Source organism: Tauraco erythrolophus, chromosome 28 (assembly GCF_009769465.1).
Source record: "Tauraco erythrolophus isolate bTauEry1 chromosome 28, bTauEry1.pri, whole genome shotgun sequence".
NCBI classification, from domain to species: Eukaryota; Metazoa; Chordata; class Aves; order Musophagiformes; family Musophagidae; genus Tauraco; species Tauraco erythrolophus.
The window spans coordinates 1,349,227-1,361,759 of NC_141492.1; the positions used below are offsets into that span (position 1 = coordinate 1,349,227).

General features: G+C 49.8%; 1 protein-coding gene across 6 annotated transcripts in view; it reads left to right on the forward strand.

Annotated features, from left to right (window-relative positions):
* Positions 1-3,459: 3,459 nt before the first annotated feature.
* AP3D1 (adaptor related protein complex 3 subunit delta 1) overlaps positions 3,460-12,533 on the forward strand; it is a 46,577-nt gene continuing 37,503 nt past the window's right edge. For all 6 annotated transcript variants that reach the window (XM_086627954.1, XM_086627953.1, XM_086627956.1 and 3 more), the window contains exon 1: positions 3,460-3,572. In XM_086627954.1, coding sequence (XP_086484080.1) covers positions 3,477-3,572 — 96 coding nt within the window. In that variant the 5' untranslated portion in view covers positions 3,460-3,476. The remainder of the gene's footprint in view (positions 3,573-12,533) is intronic.

The following is a 12,533-nucleotide window of genomic DNA, read 5'->3' on the forward strand; positions in this document are numbered from 1 at the left end:
AGGGGCACCCTGCCACTGGCATCCTGTCACAGGCACTTCCGCATGGGGCAGCACAATATGGGCACTCCACCATGGGCACTCCGGCAGGGCACCCCAGTATAGTCACCTGACGACAGGGCACCCTGACACAGGCACCCTGGTACAGTCACACCATCACGGGCATCCTGTCAAGGATACCCCAGCATGGGGCACCCCAGCAAAGTCACCTGAACACAGGCATCCTGCCATGAGCATCTTGTCATGGGCACCCCAGTGTGGGACACCCCAGTATGGGTACCCCAGCACTGTCACCCTAACACAGGTGCATTAGCAGGTACCCCAACATGGGCATGCAGCACCCCAGCTCGGCACCCATAGTCCTGCTTGTGCCTGGGCCAGCAGCGTGGGGCAGGGATGTGCCACGGGGCAGTGGCACCGCAAGACTCAGCATCCGAAAGTGCCAGCTGCACCCAGGCTGCCACAGATCTTGTCTGGCACTGGGCGAACCCTGCCCGTGTCTGCCCCCTATTTGGGGATGGAACGGGAGATATGTGGCCCTGGCACCGGTGTCTCTGGGCCTGGCCCGTGCAGCGTCACGGTCCTGAGGTCATTCCCGTGCTGCAGTGCTTGCTGGAGCCCAGCCTGGGTCCAGCTTTTGTAGAAAATCCTATTTTTGCCCTTGGAGGCTGGGTAGCACCAACTTCACGTTTCTTTCCCCCACACTAGTTTACACAAAAATAGCAATTAACGTAATACAAGCCCAACCTCGTTAAACCACCTTAGGATGGAGCCTGGGCAGCGAAACCCATGGAGCTCTCCGAGTGCCAGGACAAGGGAGCTGCACAGAACAACGAGCGAACTCACAGGAGCGATGCCTTTAGGGGGGGAAAGCAGGATCAGGCTCTGAACGAGCAGCTCAGGTCCAGCTCCATCAGGGATGCCATGGCCAGGCTTGTGTTTTCCACCGGTAGCCCATCATAGAATCATGGAATGGTCTGGGTTGGAAGGGACCTCAAAGATCATCCAGTTCCAACCCCCCTGCCATGGGCAGGGACACCTTCCACTACACCAGGCTGCCCAAAGCCTCATCCAGCCTGGCCTTGAACACTGCCAGGGATGGGGCATCTATAACTTCTCGCGAGAGCTCTCCCATGGCACAGTATCCTTTAGGGATGTTGGTTGGCAGCAGCAGGAGACACAGCTGTCAGTGGGAAAATTCCTTCCCGGAGAAAGCCGCCTGCAAAATTACAACAGCAAAAACAGGAGGTGGCGTTATTTAATTAAAAAAAAAAAAATCCAAGCTGCAAAAGCGTAAGAGACAAGAAGCTGGGAATTTTAAAGGCTTTAGATATTACCTATGGTGACAATTAGGGCTAGAGGTATGTTCTTAATTAGGGGTGATCGTAAGGGAATTTCAAACGCTCCAGGGTTTGGAGGAAGGAGAGTAAAATGTCGTTATTGCCCCAAATTTTTAAGGCTGAATCAAGTCAGGCCACCCCAGAAGGAGAAGTCCTTGGCAGCTCAGTCTGGGGAGATCAAGTCCTGGGTCTACATTTGTCTGTAGGAGACTTTCCCCATCCGCTCGATGCCTGGCACCCTGCTCTGGGGTGCTGCTGCAGGTCCCCTGCCCGGCTGCCACTCTGCAGCGCGGGGTTCGTTAGTGGGGGGGGGGGGGGAAGCTCGTTGTGGTGTTGCATCTCGCAGTGTGGGCTTCTGCGCCTGGCCCCGTCCCGCGGGCGTGACGAGGTGACGATGCGACGGTGTGACGGTGTGATGGTGTGACGGTGTGATGGTGTGGCAGTGTGATGATGGGACAGCGTGTGGGCCTGGGCTACGACTGAGCCGCTGAAATGGTTAAATGGGTTAAAACCAGGGCTTTTCACAGGGTTTTTGGCAGAGCCCCTGCAAGAGCAGCACTGGCACACCAGGACCTGCACACTGGCACGGGCAGGGGGATGGCGATGGGGGACGGTGGCAACGACAGTGGGCACGGCAACCGCTTTCTCAACCCGCTGCCTCATCCGAGGTACGCGGATGTCAGCCATGCCCTGAGGCCTCCTACCAACGTAACTCTCACCCTTTGACTTTTTCCCTTAGAAAAGGAAACGCAGTGCGTAGGAACCGATGTCCATAGCTATTTGTGAATAAACCAAAAACAAACCCAGGGGCTCTGCTCTGCCGCCAGGGGCCAAGAAAAACAAGCCGTAAGTCAGAATCTGAAGACAGAGAACAAAGGGGAAAAGCACTGGGAGCAAAGAGAAATCCTGTTCCTTCCCCTCTGTCGGAAAGCAGCTCAAAAGCCCGAGCAGATCTTGGCAAGGTCACGTCTCCCTTTTTGTCTGCAAGCTTCTTTCCGTTTATTCCCCTCCTTTCCCAGGTGCTGGAATCCCACTCTGGAGACAAAGGTGGGATGGGGAAGCAACTCCTCCACGTTTCCATTGCCCTCCCCTGTTCCACAGCACCATCCACCCGCAGTGGGACACGTCACCCCCCAGGCAGACGCGTACAGGGATGATGCAGCCATTCGGCATGCGGGTAGAGGACGAGCTGCAGCCATAGCCCACAGCTGAACCACTGCCCACTCTGTGCCCGCATGCGTGGTGCTACCTGCCAGGCTCCATATCCACCTGGCCACCACCCATCACCCATCACCCGTCACCGCCACCCGTCACCCGGAGCAGCTCTCCCACACTGGCACTCGTCACCTGTAGAAACAGGTGACTGTGTTCATGCAGCTGCCCAAGTCAGCACAAGCGTTAGCGACTGCCAGCGGCCACGGGGGCTGGCACTCACTCCGTGGGACGGCGGGAGCCAGCGCCCGGGCTGCGACAGCCTGTGGAGCTGCGTCCCCACGAGGGACACGCCAAAACTTGGCTTCGTCGGTTGTGCGGCCATTAACGACACCCACGGGCCGGGGGGAGCGCCCGCAGCTCCACCAGCCGCCCCGCCGGGCCCGGCCCGCGGGCCCCGCTGCCCTCAGCCCCACGCGCGCCCCCGCCGCCCGGGCGCGCTCTCGCCCCGCCACGTGGGACCCGCCGGAGCGCCCCGCGGGGGCGGGGTCAGGCGGTGGGCGGGGCCGGACGGTGGGCGGGGCGCCGGGGGCGGGGTTAGCGCCAGCAGCGCCGCGGGTGCCGCTGGCCGGCGCGGGTGGGCGTGGCCCAGCGCGGAATGGGCGGGGCTGGGGCGCGGAGAGGCGGGCGGGGGCGGGGCCGAGCCCTCAGCTGACCGGCCGCCATTTTGTCGGGCGCCGGGGAGCCGAGCGGAACCCCGAGTCGGGGCTTGCGGCCGCCGGGGCCGCCCCTGCCGCCCGCCCCGCCCTGCGCCGCGCCGGGGGCGAGCAGCGTCCGCGCCCCCCGCCGCCCCGCCCGGGATGTGAGCGGCCCGGGCTCGCTGCTCTCACCCGGCTGTAGCGGTAGCAGCAGCCGCGGCGGCCCCCCCGGCTGGGCCCGGCCCCTCAGCGCCGAGCGCAGGCCCCGCGGCGCGGCCCCGCCGCCGCCATGGCGCTGAAGATGGTGAAGGGCAGCATCGACCGCATGTTCGACAAGAACCTGCAGGACCTGGTGCGGGGGATCCGCAACCACAAGGAGGACGAGGTGAGCGGGCCTGGCCCCCGCCGCGGAGGGGCTGCCGTTCGCTCCGGCCAGGCCTGCCCCCGCGGCTGGCCCGCCTCAGCCCCCCGTGCTGCTGCCGCCCGTTTCCCAGTCAGGTCGTGCCCCGAGGCGGTCAGGAAGGGCGGGAGCCTGCGTCCCGCCCGCTCCCGGCAGCGGGGGCTGCGCCAGGCCCAGAAGCAGCCGAGCGTCTTGGCCGCCGTGGAAAGGGGATGTTGTTTTAGGGAAGGTGGAAGCTGGAATCAGAGCGCGGAAAGTGGCGCTGGGGTGTAGGCCGAAAGGGAAAGGCTGTGGGAGAATGAGGAAGCGTTAGCGGAGCGGTGCGGCGGAGGGGAGGGTGAGGGAGGGTCGTGCTTGGTGCGTGCTTTCCCTTTCGGTGTGATGTTGTGGTGGTGAGATCCCTGATGCACGCAGCAGAGCGGTTCCTCCTCTTGCACCACAGTCAGCTGCACGTTCTTCATTGGGAAGCTGGTCTACAGGGAAGCTGAGATCAGTCAGAATTCAGCTTTCCAATTATTAGTGTTCTGCACCTTCTGACTAAAATGTATTTTCCTCATTTCGAAGCTTTTGCAGGCAGAAAGCAATTGGATGTGTTGGCCTGTTGTTCCCTTTTGTATTAGAGGCGTGTGATCAGGAAATTAGTGTAGGTGAAATAACTCGTCATCAGGAACGTGTTATGTGAGACTTCCCACATTGAAGTGTCACATGTTATTTGGGAAGTAACGGATGCTAAGGATATTGTTCGTGTTCGTCTTCAAGCAAGTGGTCACAGCCTGAGAAGCTTTCTTGTGAATAGTCCCACAGTCGTGCTCTGGTGGGATATCAGTGAGTTACCATGCAGTTAGTGACGGGCTAAAAATATTTGTAGGCTACAGTGTCTCTTCGTACAACATCCAAATGGTATCAGCTATGAAAAGTATCTGGAAAAGTCATAAACACGTAACTAAATGAACTATTTAATTTGGAAAACCAGGATCTTCATTACTGGTGCTGTTGGACTGAAACACAAATACAACTTCTAAAACCACTTGAATGTTCAAATGGCTTTTAAGCCTGTTGTGCACAGGACAAGGTGTTACTTGTTAGTGATGATACCTGGTAAACTTACATTTTTATTTTAGTGTATGTTGAATTTATGGGTATTGATTTGATGGCAGAAGAAGATAGTGCTGCTGCGAAGCATTCAGTGCCCTGCAAAATGAGGGAACTACGTGGGGAAGTGGAAACAGCATGTTTGTGTGGACACTTAATGTGTTATACTCAGAGGTGGAACAGGTGAACAGTGTTGTTATGGAGCATTTCCCCGTGGCATGCTTAGGCCCAGTTTGTATGTTACGCTGCTTTTAATAAATATGCTTTATTCTTTTGTGCATAGGACAGAAAAAGTTTCATCAACTGTCAGCCTTCTGAGGATCCCCCTGATGAAGGTCCAGGCCTTTTTGGCACCAGCCCCCTTTGACAAGGATGGGATGTACTGTTCTCATTTCTGAAATAATTTTGTGACAAAAAGCTTCTTTTCCAGGACTTCATGAAGAGCACAAGTGCTATGACACAGTCAGGATTAACAGGTTCCTGTGCGTCGTAAGCTGTACTGAGTTTGTTCTTAGTCTGTGACAGGAAATAGTTAAAATGCATTGGCTTCGCTCTCCTTTGGAGTTAGGAAAAAGTACTCATCAGACAGTTTTGTAGGGCTGTGTATTTGAAGGAAGCTGTTACACAGATATACACGCTCTCTAGGATTCAGCGAAGTGAAAGCAAATCTGTAAGAGACTGATGACAATAGTTGGACTGCAGCACAGTAGTATTTGAAACGATGGTGGCTCTTTAGTTTGAAATACAAGTTGTGAGATTTTAACATAGGTACCTGTAGGGATAGTTCCCTTTTATATCCTCATGTGCCTTAAAAACTGAACTTCAGTGTTCAGCTGATCAGTAGACATTACACTGATGAAATACGTGTCTTCTGTAGCATAGACTGTTTTCCGAATCCTTCAAAGATTTTGCTTAATTACATAGAGTGACTGCAAACAGCACAGGACACACATTTTTCTAGCTCAGGTAGCTGAAGAGGGCTGTAAATTTTCTGCTGTGAAGCTGCTGGGCATCGATTCAGTGCTTCCCAGGCAATGGTCGTGGATGTTTTCTAGTTTTCAGGTGATGTTACAAAATCAAAGCAGAAGTAGCTGCAAAAATTCCTCCTCCTTTTCCTACAGTGCTTTCATTGTTCATTGTATCTACTAAGTGTTACTCCAATACTGGATTTAGTTGTTAAACTGTCATTTGTGTGTCTCAAGATTTAAGTTTCTAAGCTAGAGACACACTGTCCTGTTCAGAAGAGCAGATTTGTCTAAAACAAACAGCAGTGTGCTTTGGTGGCAGGATGTCAGCTGTTGGTCTCGGATCAACAAGAGTTATTCCATGAAAGAGATGTCTCTGGAAAGGAGGTGCTGTGGTTGTTAAATAAAAATGACATGGGAATAAATGAATGCATGATTGTTGCTTTGACTTCTGAATTAGTTTTGCTTTTTGCAGAGGTTCATTTCTGTCATACATATTGGTTCTTGTCTTTTGGAGTTTAACCATATGGAAGTTCCGCCATCGCTTTGTCTCCTCATCTTTTTGGGCAGCCTGTCCTGGAAGGCAGGAAGATCTGTTCCTTTCCAATAGATCTGCAGGTGCCATCACAAGCGAGTGTGTCCGGTGTTTCACTGACGCCTCGAGGATGTCTTTGGTTGTCACCTCGGTTCAGACGTGGATTTCTCGATACAGCTTTTTGACAGACCTGCTGCCTTCTTCCTTGATGGTTTTCCGTGCATCCTGTGTTGCTGGGACTCTAAGCACATACTCCAAGGCTTGTTGTGAAGGCTTGGAATGCCGCGAGCTCTTCAGCAAGAAATTTTAAGCGTCCTCCTCAGCTCAGTAGAGGAACTGAGAGGGTGCTGGAGGCTGCCTGGCACTTTAACTGGCATCCTTGCTGCAGAGTGCTTAATTACCTGTCAGAGGCCATTTTCGTTTTAGCTTCTGGTCTGTATCCAAAGCTGACCCATTTATTTTGAGTTTAAAACACTGAAAGTGAAGTGATGGTCTCCTGTAAGGATGAGAAGTTAGGAGTTAACAGAGTCACTTTTCTGTGCAGACATACTCTGTCCGTTCTTCCGGGGAAAATTTGGAGCTGCATCATCCTTCTGGAAGTAAGCGCTAGTGTGGAAGGAGTGAGGTAGCATAACATGTTAGATCTTTTCCTAGTTTATGCTGTGTTTACTTTTTTCAACAGTCTGTACAAACGCTTTAATCCCTGTGGTGTTTCCCAGGGCCAGTTCGAAGTTTGAGGGAAAGCCAAACCTGCAAGAAAGATGTGATCCTCTGCCGTTCTCCCCTGACCTTTACTTTTAAGATCTCCCTCTTTAATTTTGAAAATGAATCCTTTTGATAGTGAAAACATCTGCTGTAAGGTGGTTTTGTATCCTATGGAATAACTTCTTCCACTTTGTGCCTACTTTTTGTGGATGTGCTACTCAGCAGGCTCAAGGCAGGAGTAGCTTGTACCATAGGCTGCTAAAAGTATAACAGATTTTTTCCTAAATATTCCAATTGTGACATTATTTCCATTTAGGGGCGTTCTCCTGAGTATGAAATAAAGGAAGGGATAATCCTTTCATGCTGTTTCGCTCTTGCACGGTGTTTTGTGTTTGCAGTTAAGTTTGTTGTTCCCAGCAAGGAAGCTACTGTCAGATGCTATGGTGAGAAGTGCTTTTATGGAACTGAGATGATAAAATAACAGAAGCAGAGATGTTAAATGAGTGGTGCTTTGTCCTGTTCAGACCATAGACCTATATGTTTCAAGTGCCTTTGATTTACTGGAGGACACTTAAAGAGGGAGAAGGGGATAAAAAAAGTCCTGCAGGAAATGTCTGCGCACTTCTCTCATGACTTGGGAAGATTGCCTCCTTCTTCTTTCAGAGAATCTGCTGCTTGTGTGCCAGGATTAGCACGTTTTTGGTAATGGATGCTTACAGGAAAAAGTGTATTAAAAAATTCACACTTTCTTGTGTGTGGTTTTTGGTGATAAGTGTCTCGGTGCTGGTTTATGTATTTAGGAAGTTGTTTTGAACAGAAGCAAGTTGGAGCCAAAAGAGCAATCAGTGTTTCTGGTTGGAAAAAAAAAAAATTAATTTCAGTCGCTGATATAATGCTAAACGAGAGGCATGTTGAGTGTCCGTGCTGTGAAATAGGTATCTCACTGCTCAAAGACGGGGCTTACCAAACTGGCAGCGCGTTCTCGCTTCTTAGTGACTGTTGCCTGAGGACAGTGCACTTGTGTTGCTCAGAAAACCTTTTCCCCTAGATATAGGGCTGCTGTGCCTGACCGTACATTTCCAGCTACTCTGCTTACATGTTTGCAGATAAATTAAGGCATAAGGAGTTTTGAGGAATCCTTTAACATCGCAGAAGTCTTTTGGGTGCAGCTCGTTGCCACCGAGGCTGAAGGCCATCTCACGCTCTGGTCTTCAGGCGGCTTGGCCTCTAGCCACGATTGCAGTATTCATATCTAATGGTAGAGGATATGGGATGGAACACAATAGGGGAATTTTGAGGAATGCTAAAAAGCTTGTTGCCCAAGACTGAAAAAACAGCTCAACTGATAGGCAGCGCACGGGTCCCTGATGACAGACAGCTCTCGCAGTCACTAATGCTCGATCAGTTACCGCTTGTCATATGTGTGTTAATATCTTGGAAGGGAGCTCATTATTCCACCCACTTTCAAGTGGATCTGAGTTGCTATTGTTAATTCTTTGAGCGTGTGAATCGCTGGAAAAGACAAAGTCGGAAATAGAAACAATACACAAAAGGGAGTTGGATAAGGACCTGACAGCAGTTGGTAAAAAAGCAGAGGAGTAGTGGCCTCTAAGGTAGGCAGGCCCAGTGTGCCAGTGTCCTTGCTGTACCTGCTGTGTGGCAGAAATAAAGGGCCTGGAGCTGTGGAGCACGAGCCAAGACGTGAGCTTTTCCTTGTGTGATTACAGGCAGAGAGCAGCTGAGGCTTTGCATTAGTGCTGCCTTTCATGAGCTCCTCGCTTTCTCCTGTGTTAAATATTACTTAATTGACTGTGGCATGAGTGGGGCTAATAGCTCTCTTCCCAGTCCAGGTGCTTTTGTAGCCCTCTCTTCTGAGGGTTTGGTGTGCTCCAGACAGATCACTTGCTCTAAGCAGAAATTCTGCCTAGGCTGGTCCAGGAGGGGAAGAGCTTTCTGGTACCTCACCCAAAGAAGCGGAAAGGCCCATGCGCTGCACCTTTTGCAAGGCCAGTGGAAGAATGGCCAGAAAAATCAAAGTAGAATAAAGATACGAACTACATTTCTGTGCTGTGGTCATCGTCAGAGAGTTGTTTATTTGATGTAGCTCTCTCTTCCCCAGTGCTGAGTGTGGAAAACGTGACCTTTTGTGATTTCCTCTGATGTCATCAGCCTCCACAAAAGTGACTGAAAAACCTCTTTCTCTGCGATGTGGGTTAGTAAATATGTTGGTGTACACAGAGTACCTTTAGGTACGCTTAGAAGTGTTCTTTGGTAGCGTGTCCCGTTTCTGGTGGGATGTGAAGAGCAGCAAGGGAAGCATGAAATGACATGCATGAGGAAGACTGAGTCATGGGACTGGTTACAAAGAAGCGTTTGTGTTCATTAGGTTGTTAAAAAACCTGATCGTTCATGCTGAAAAATAGAAATGCTTCGTAATCTGAAAAGGAGCCTGCTTACATCCAGGTGGTAGGAAGTATAAAGATAGTTGAGTAAGGTAAAAGGAGCAGTGTGTAACGTGTTAGTGGCTTACAAAGGCAGTTGATTCTTTTTTAAATAAGAAGCATATGTTCAAAATAACTAACAATACTTACGAGTCCTGTTGAATACTGAAGGGTAACTCAGCGTGAAGACGTTTGGTTCAGAGCAACCTACCAGCTCAGTCCCTGGCTAGTCGGCTGATCAAACGGAGTTTGGCAACCATGTAGTTGAGTGCTGGGGTTTGTATCAGCTGTTTCCTTTTAATTGCTGTTTATTTTATGACCTAGATGTTCAAACCTCTTAACTTTTGCTGGGAGAGTCATATATTGAAAGGTGTAGTGTCCCTGCCTGTGGCAGGGGGTTGGAACTAGATGATCCTGAAGGTCCCTTCCAACCCAAACCATTCCATGATCCTATAAAGGGAAGTAGACATCATTGTGGAAATACTGAAACTTTCTTCCGTTGGGCTCAATCTTCATGGCAAATTCAGACCGCATAAAAATGTATCGCTTCTAGCTATCGCAGTGTGACTAAGCTTCAGCCTTGAGGGACGTGTGTGTGTTTAGAGCGAGCGGTGTGATTGTGCAGCAGGGAGTAGGTGAACAAATTTACTTTAATTAGACAAATATTTGCACTGAATTTAAGAACTCGGGAATGGCCATGAGCCGTCTTTTTCTTCATCGTCCTTCTTACCTTTCCATAACTGAGAAGTACTCATAGCTTTGCATACATCAGCATTACATCTTTGTGATGTTTTCAGTGTTACGTGTTTATATAGTATTGATATATCATTAAGCATCCTTTTTTGTGATGTTTCCCTCTGATCTAGTTCCAGTCAGCTGAGTCTCGGAAACAAAAGCTGCTTCAGTTCCTTCGAAGGAAGTGATTATTTCCTGTATGCACAGCAAAACACGTGCTCGTAGCGAAGCCTGCCTTTGTCAAAGCCTGAAATTATGCGCAGAAATATGTCTTGAACTAGCAAATTGAAAAATCTGTTGTAAAAGGACTCGCACAGCTTTTTCCATAGTAATGTAAAAATAAAAGTTCAAGTACGTCTTGTGTTTGCAGGATAAGCACTTTTATCTGACGCATCTCTCTAGTCTTGAAAGTTGTCTGCTCAGGTATGAGCTAGGCAGCACAGCCCCCGAGGATCGTTTAATTGCCGTGCAATTAAATTAACAAATACTGCCATCAGACTGGCGACGCTTATATGGAAGGACTGATCAGGCTGGAGATACGTTAAGGGACGCCTCTAGAGCCTTGCTGATGATGCACACTTACTGATTTTGGGTTTTACTGTCTAGTACCCACTGAATTGTTGGTGCCTCGGCCTGGCCCGCCTGGGAAGGTGGTCTGGGGTGACCTGCACAGCTGTGCTCCAGCTTCTTCCTAGGTGCTTTTTTGTGTGAGATACTTCGATTGTCTTTGGGTAGCCCCCTACAAAGACGCTCTCCATGAGGTGCAGCCAGAACGCCCTTGTGCTCGGAAAGGTGCTGCTGGTGCTGGACTGGGGCACGTCGGCCTCCATCTCGCTTGGAGTCACCTCGGGCAAGTAGCTGCAACTCCACAGCTGCTTCTCTTCTGAAGTGCAATCGTTCTGTTACGTACCTGTTCGGGACATCATCTGTGTTTTTCTGCAGTGCCTTACGGTGCTCCGATGGTTTGTTTGGAGTTGTTGAGTATCTGCTCTGAAACTGGTAGGTGTGCACTATTTGCTTAGCATCTCTCCGAATTTTTAAAATAAGGTTCAAAGGTTTGTATTGGTTGATAAATCAGTTTGGGTTAAATGGGTGCATCATGCCAAGTTTCAGTCAGTATGTATAATTTCAGTAAACATTAAAAGAAAAAAGTGTAAATTGACTTTTCGCATTGACAGGCTGAGAGAGTTGGGGCTGTTCAGCCTGGAGAAGAGAAGGCTCCGGGGTGATCTTATTGCAGCCTCCCAGTACTTAAAGGGCCTACAGGAAAGCTGGAGAGGGGCTTTGGACACGGGCAGGTAGTGACAGGACACGGGGCAATGGCTTTAAACTGAAAGAGGGGAGAATTTGATTAGATATAAGGAAGAAATTCTTCCCTCTGAGGGTGGTGAGGCATTGGAGCAGGTTGCCCAGAGAAGCTGTGGCTGCCCCATCCCTGGCAGTGTTCAAGGCCAGGTTGGATGAGGCTTTGAGCAACCTAGTGTAGTGGAAGGTGTAGAACTGGATGAGGTTGGAACTGGATGGTCTTTGAGGTCCCTTCCAACCCAAACTATTCCATGATTCTATGATTCCTCCATCAGTGTCATTTGGCCGAGGAGTCTTGCTGCCTCACTTGGGTTTTAACAGACAAGGGGGCAGTGGGTAGTGCATTGTGTTTCTCATGGATAATGTGGGAGAAGACTGCTACAAAATGAAATGACGGTGTTTGTCATTGATGGGAACGACACGTCGGTCTGGGATCTTAAGGCTACCTGCAAGATACGGGAATAAATCCCTGGAAAGCTGCGTAGCAAAGGCAAACTAAGACATGTTGAAACACATGCAGCAATACTGTTTATAACAGTTGAGCGAAAGATAAGCTTGGCTTTTTCCAAATGCCTTTCAAGTTGTAACGTGTTCTGAGCTCTTTATTGCATCTGACTACCAATAAGCACCTGAGCACTGGTTTATTTTGGTTGCTGCCAAACTGCTTAAATGAATGCTGCGTGGTTTGCCAGTTGGTGCGGATGTTCTGTGACGTGCTTATCTGCTTGGCTTGGTTTATGGTTTTGGTGAAGTTAGTTGTGAGATGGAACACCGTGTAGGAGTGGAATTCTCTCTCTGTCTGGCCATGGAGCAGTTTTAATGAAGAATCATGTTACTTACCTCAAATAGCTTTTTTGACAGTATTTAAGTATAATACTTTTAGTTACGTGTGACAGAAGTTAACATCTGATACGCTTACCTTTAGCACTATGTCCAAGTGAGTGGAAAGCAGCACGTTTCACTTTTTTATGCTCTTGGCTGTTATTTCAGTTGTTTATTGTGTGCTCTCCTGGTGCAATGCTTGTGTTTCAGGTGCTGTAGTCAATTATAGGTGTATAAACTCTGTTTGGCTGGTTCGGTGGTGTTTGTTGACGTGAAGTACTGCTTTTGGAGGTTTTGATAGAAGCCTGGCAAGTGATACCTGTTTCTTTCCACTCTTCCTAAGTTA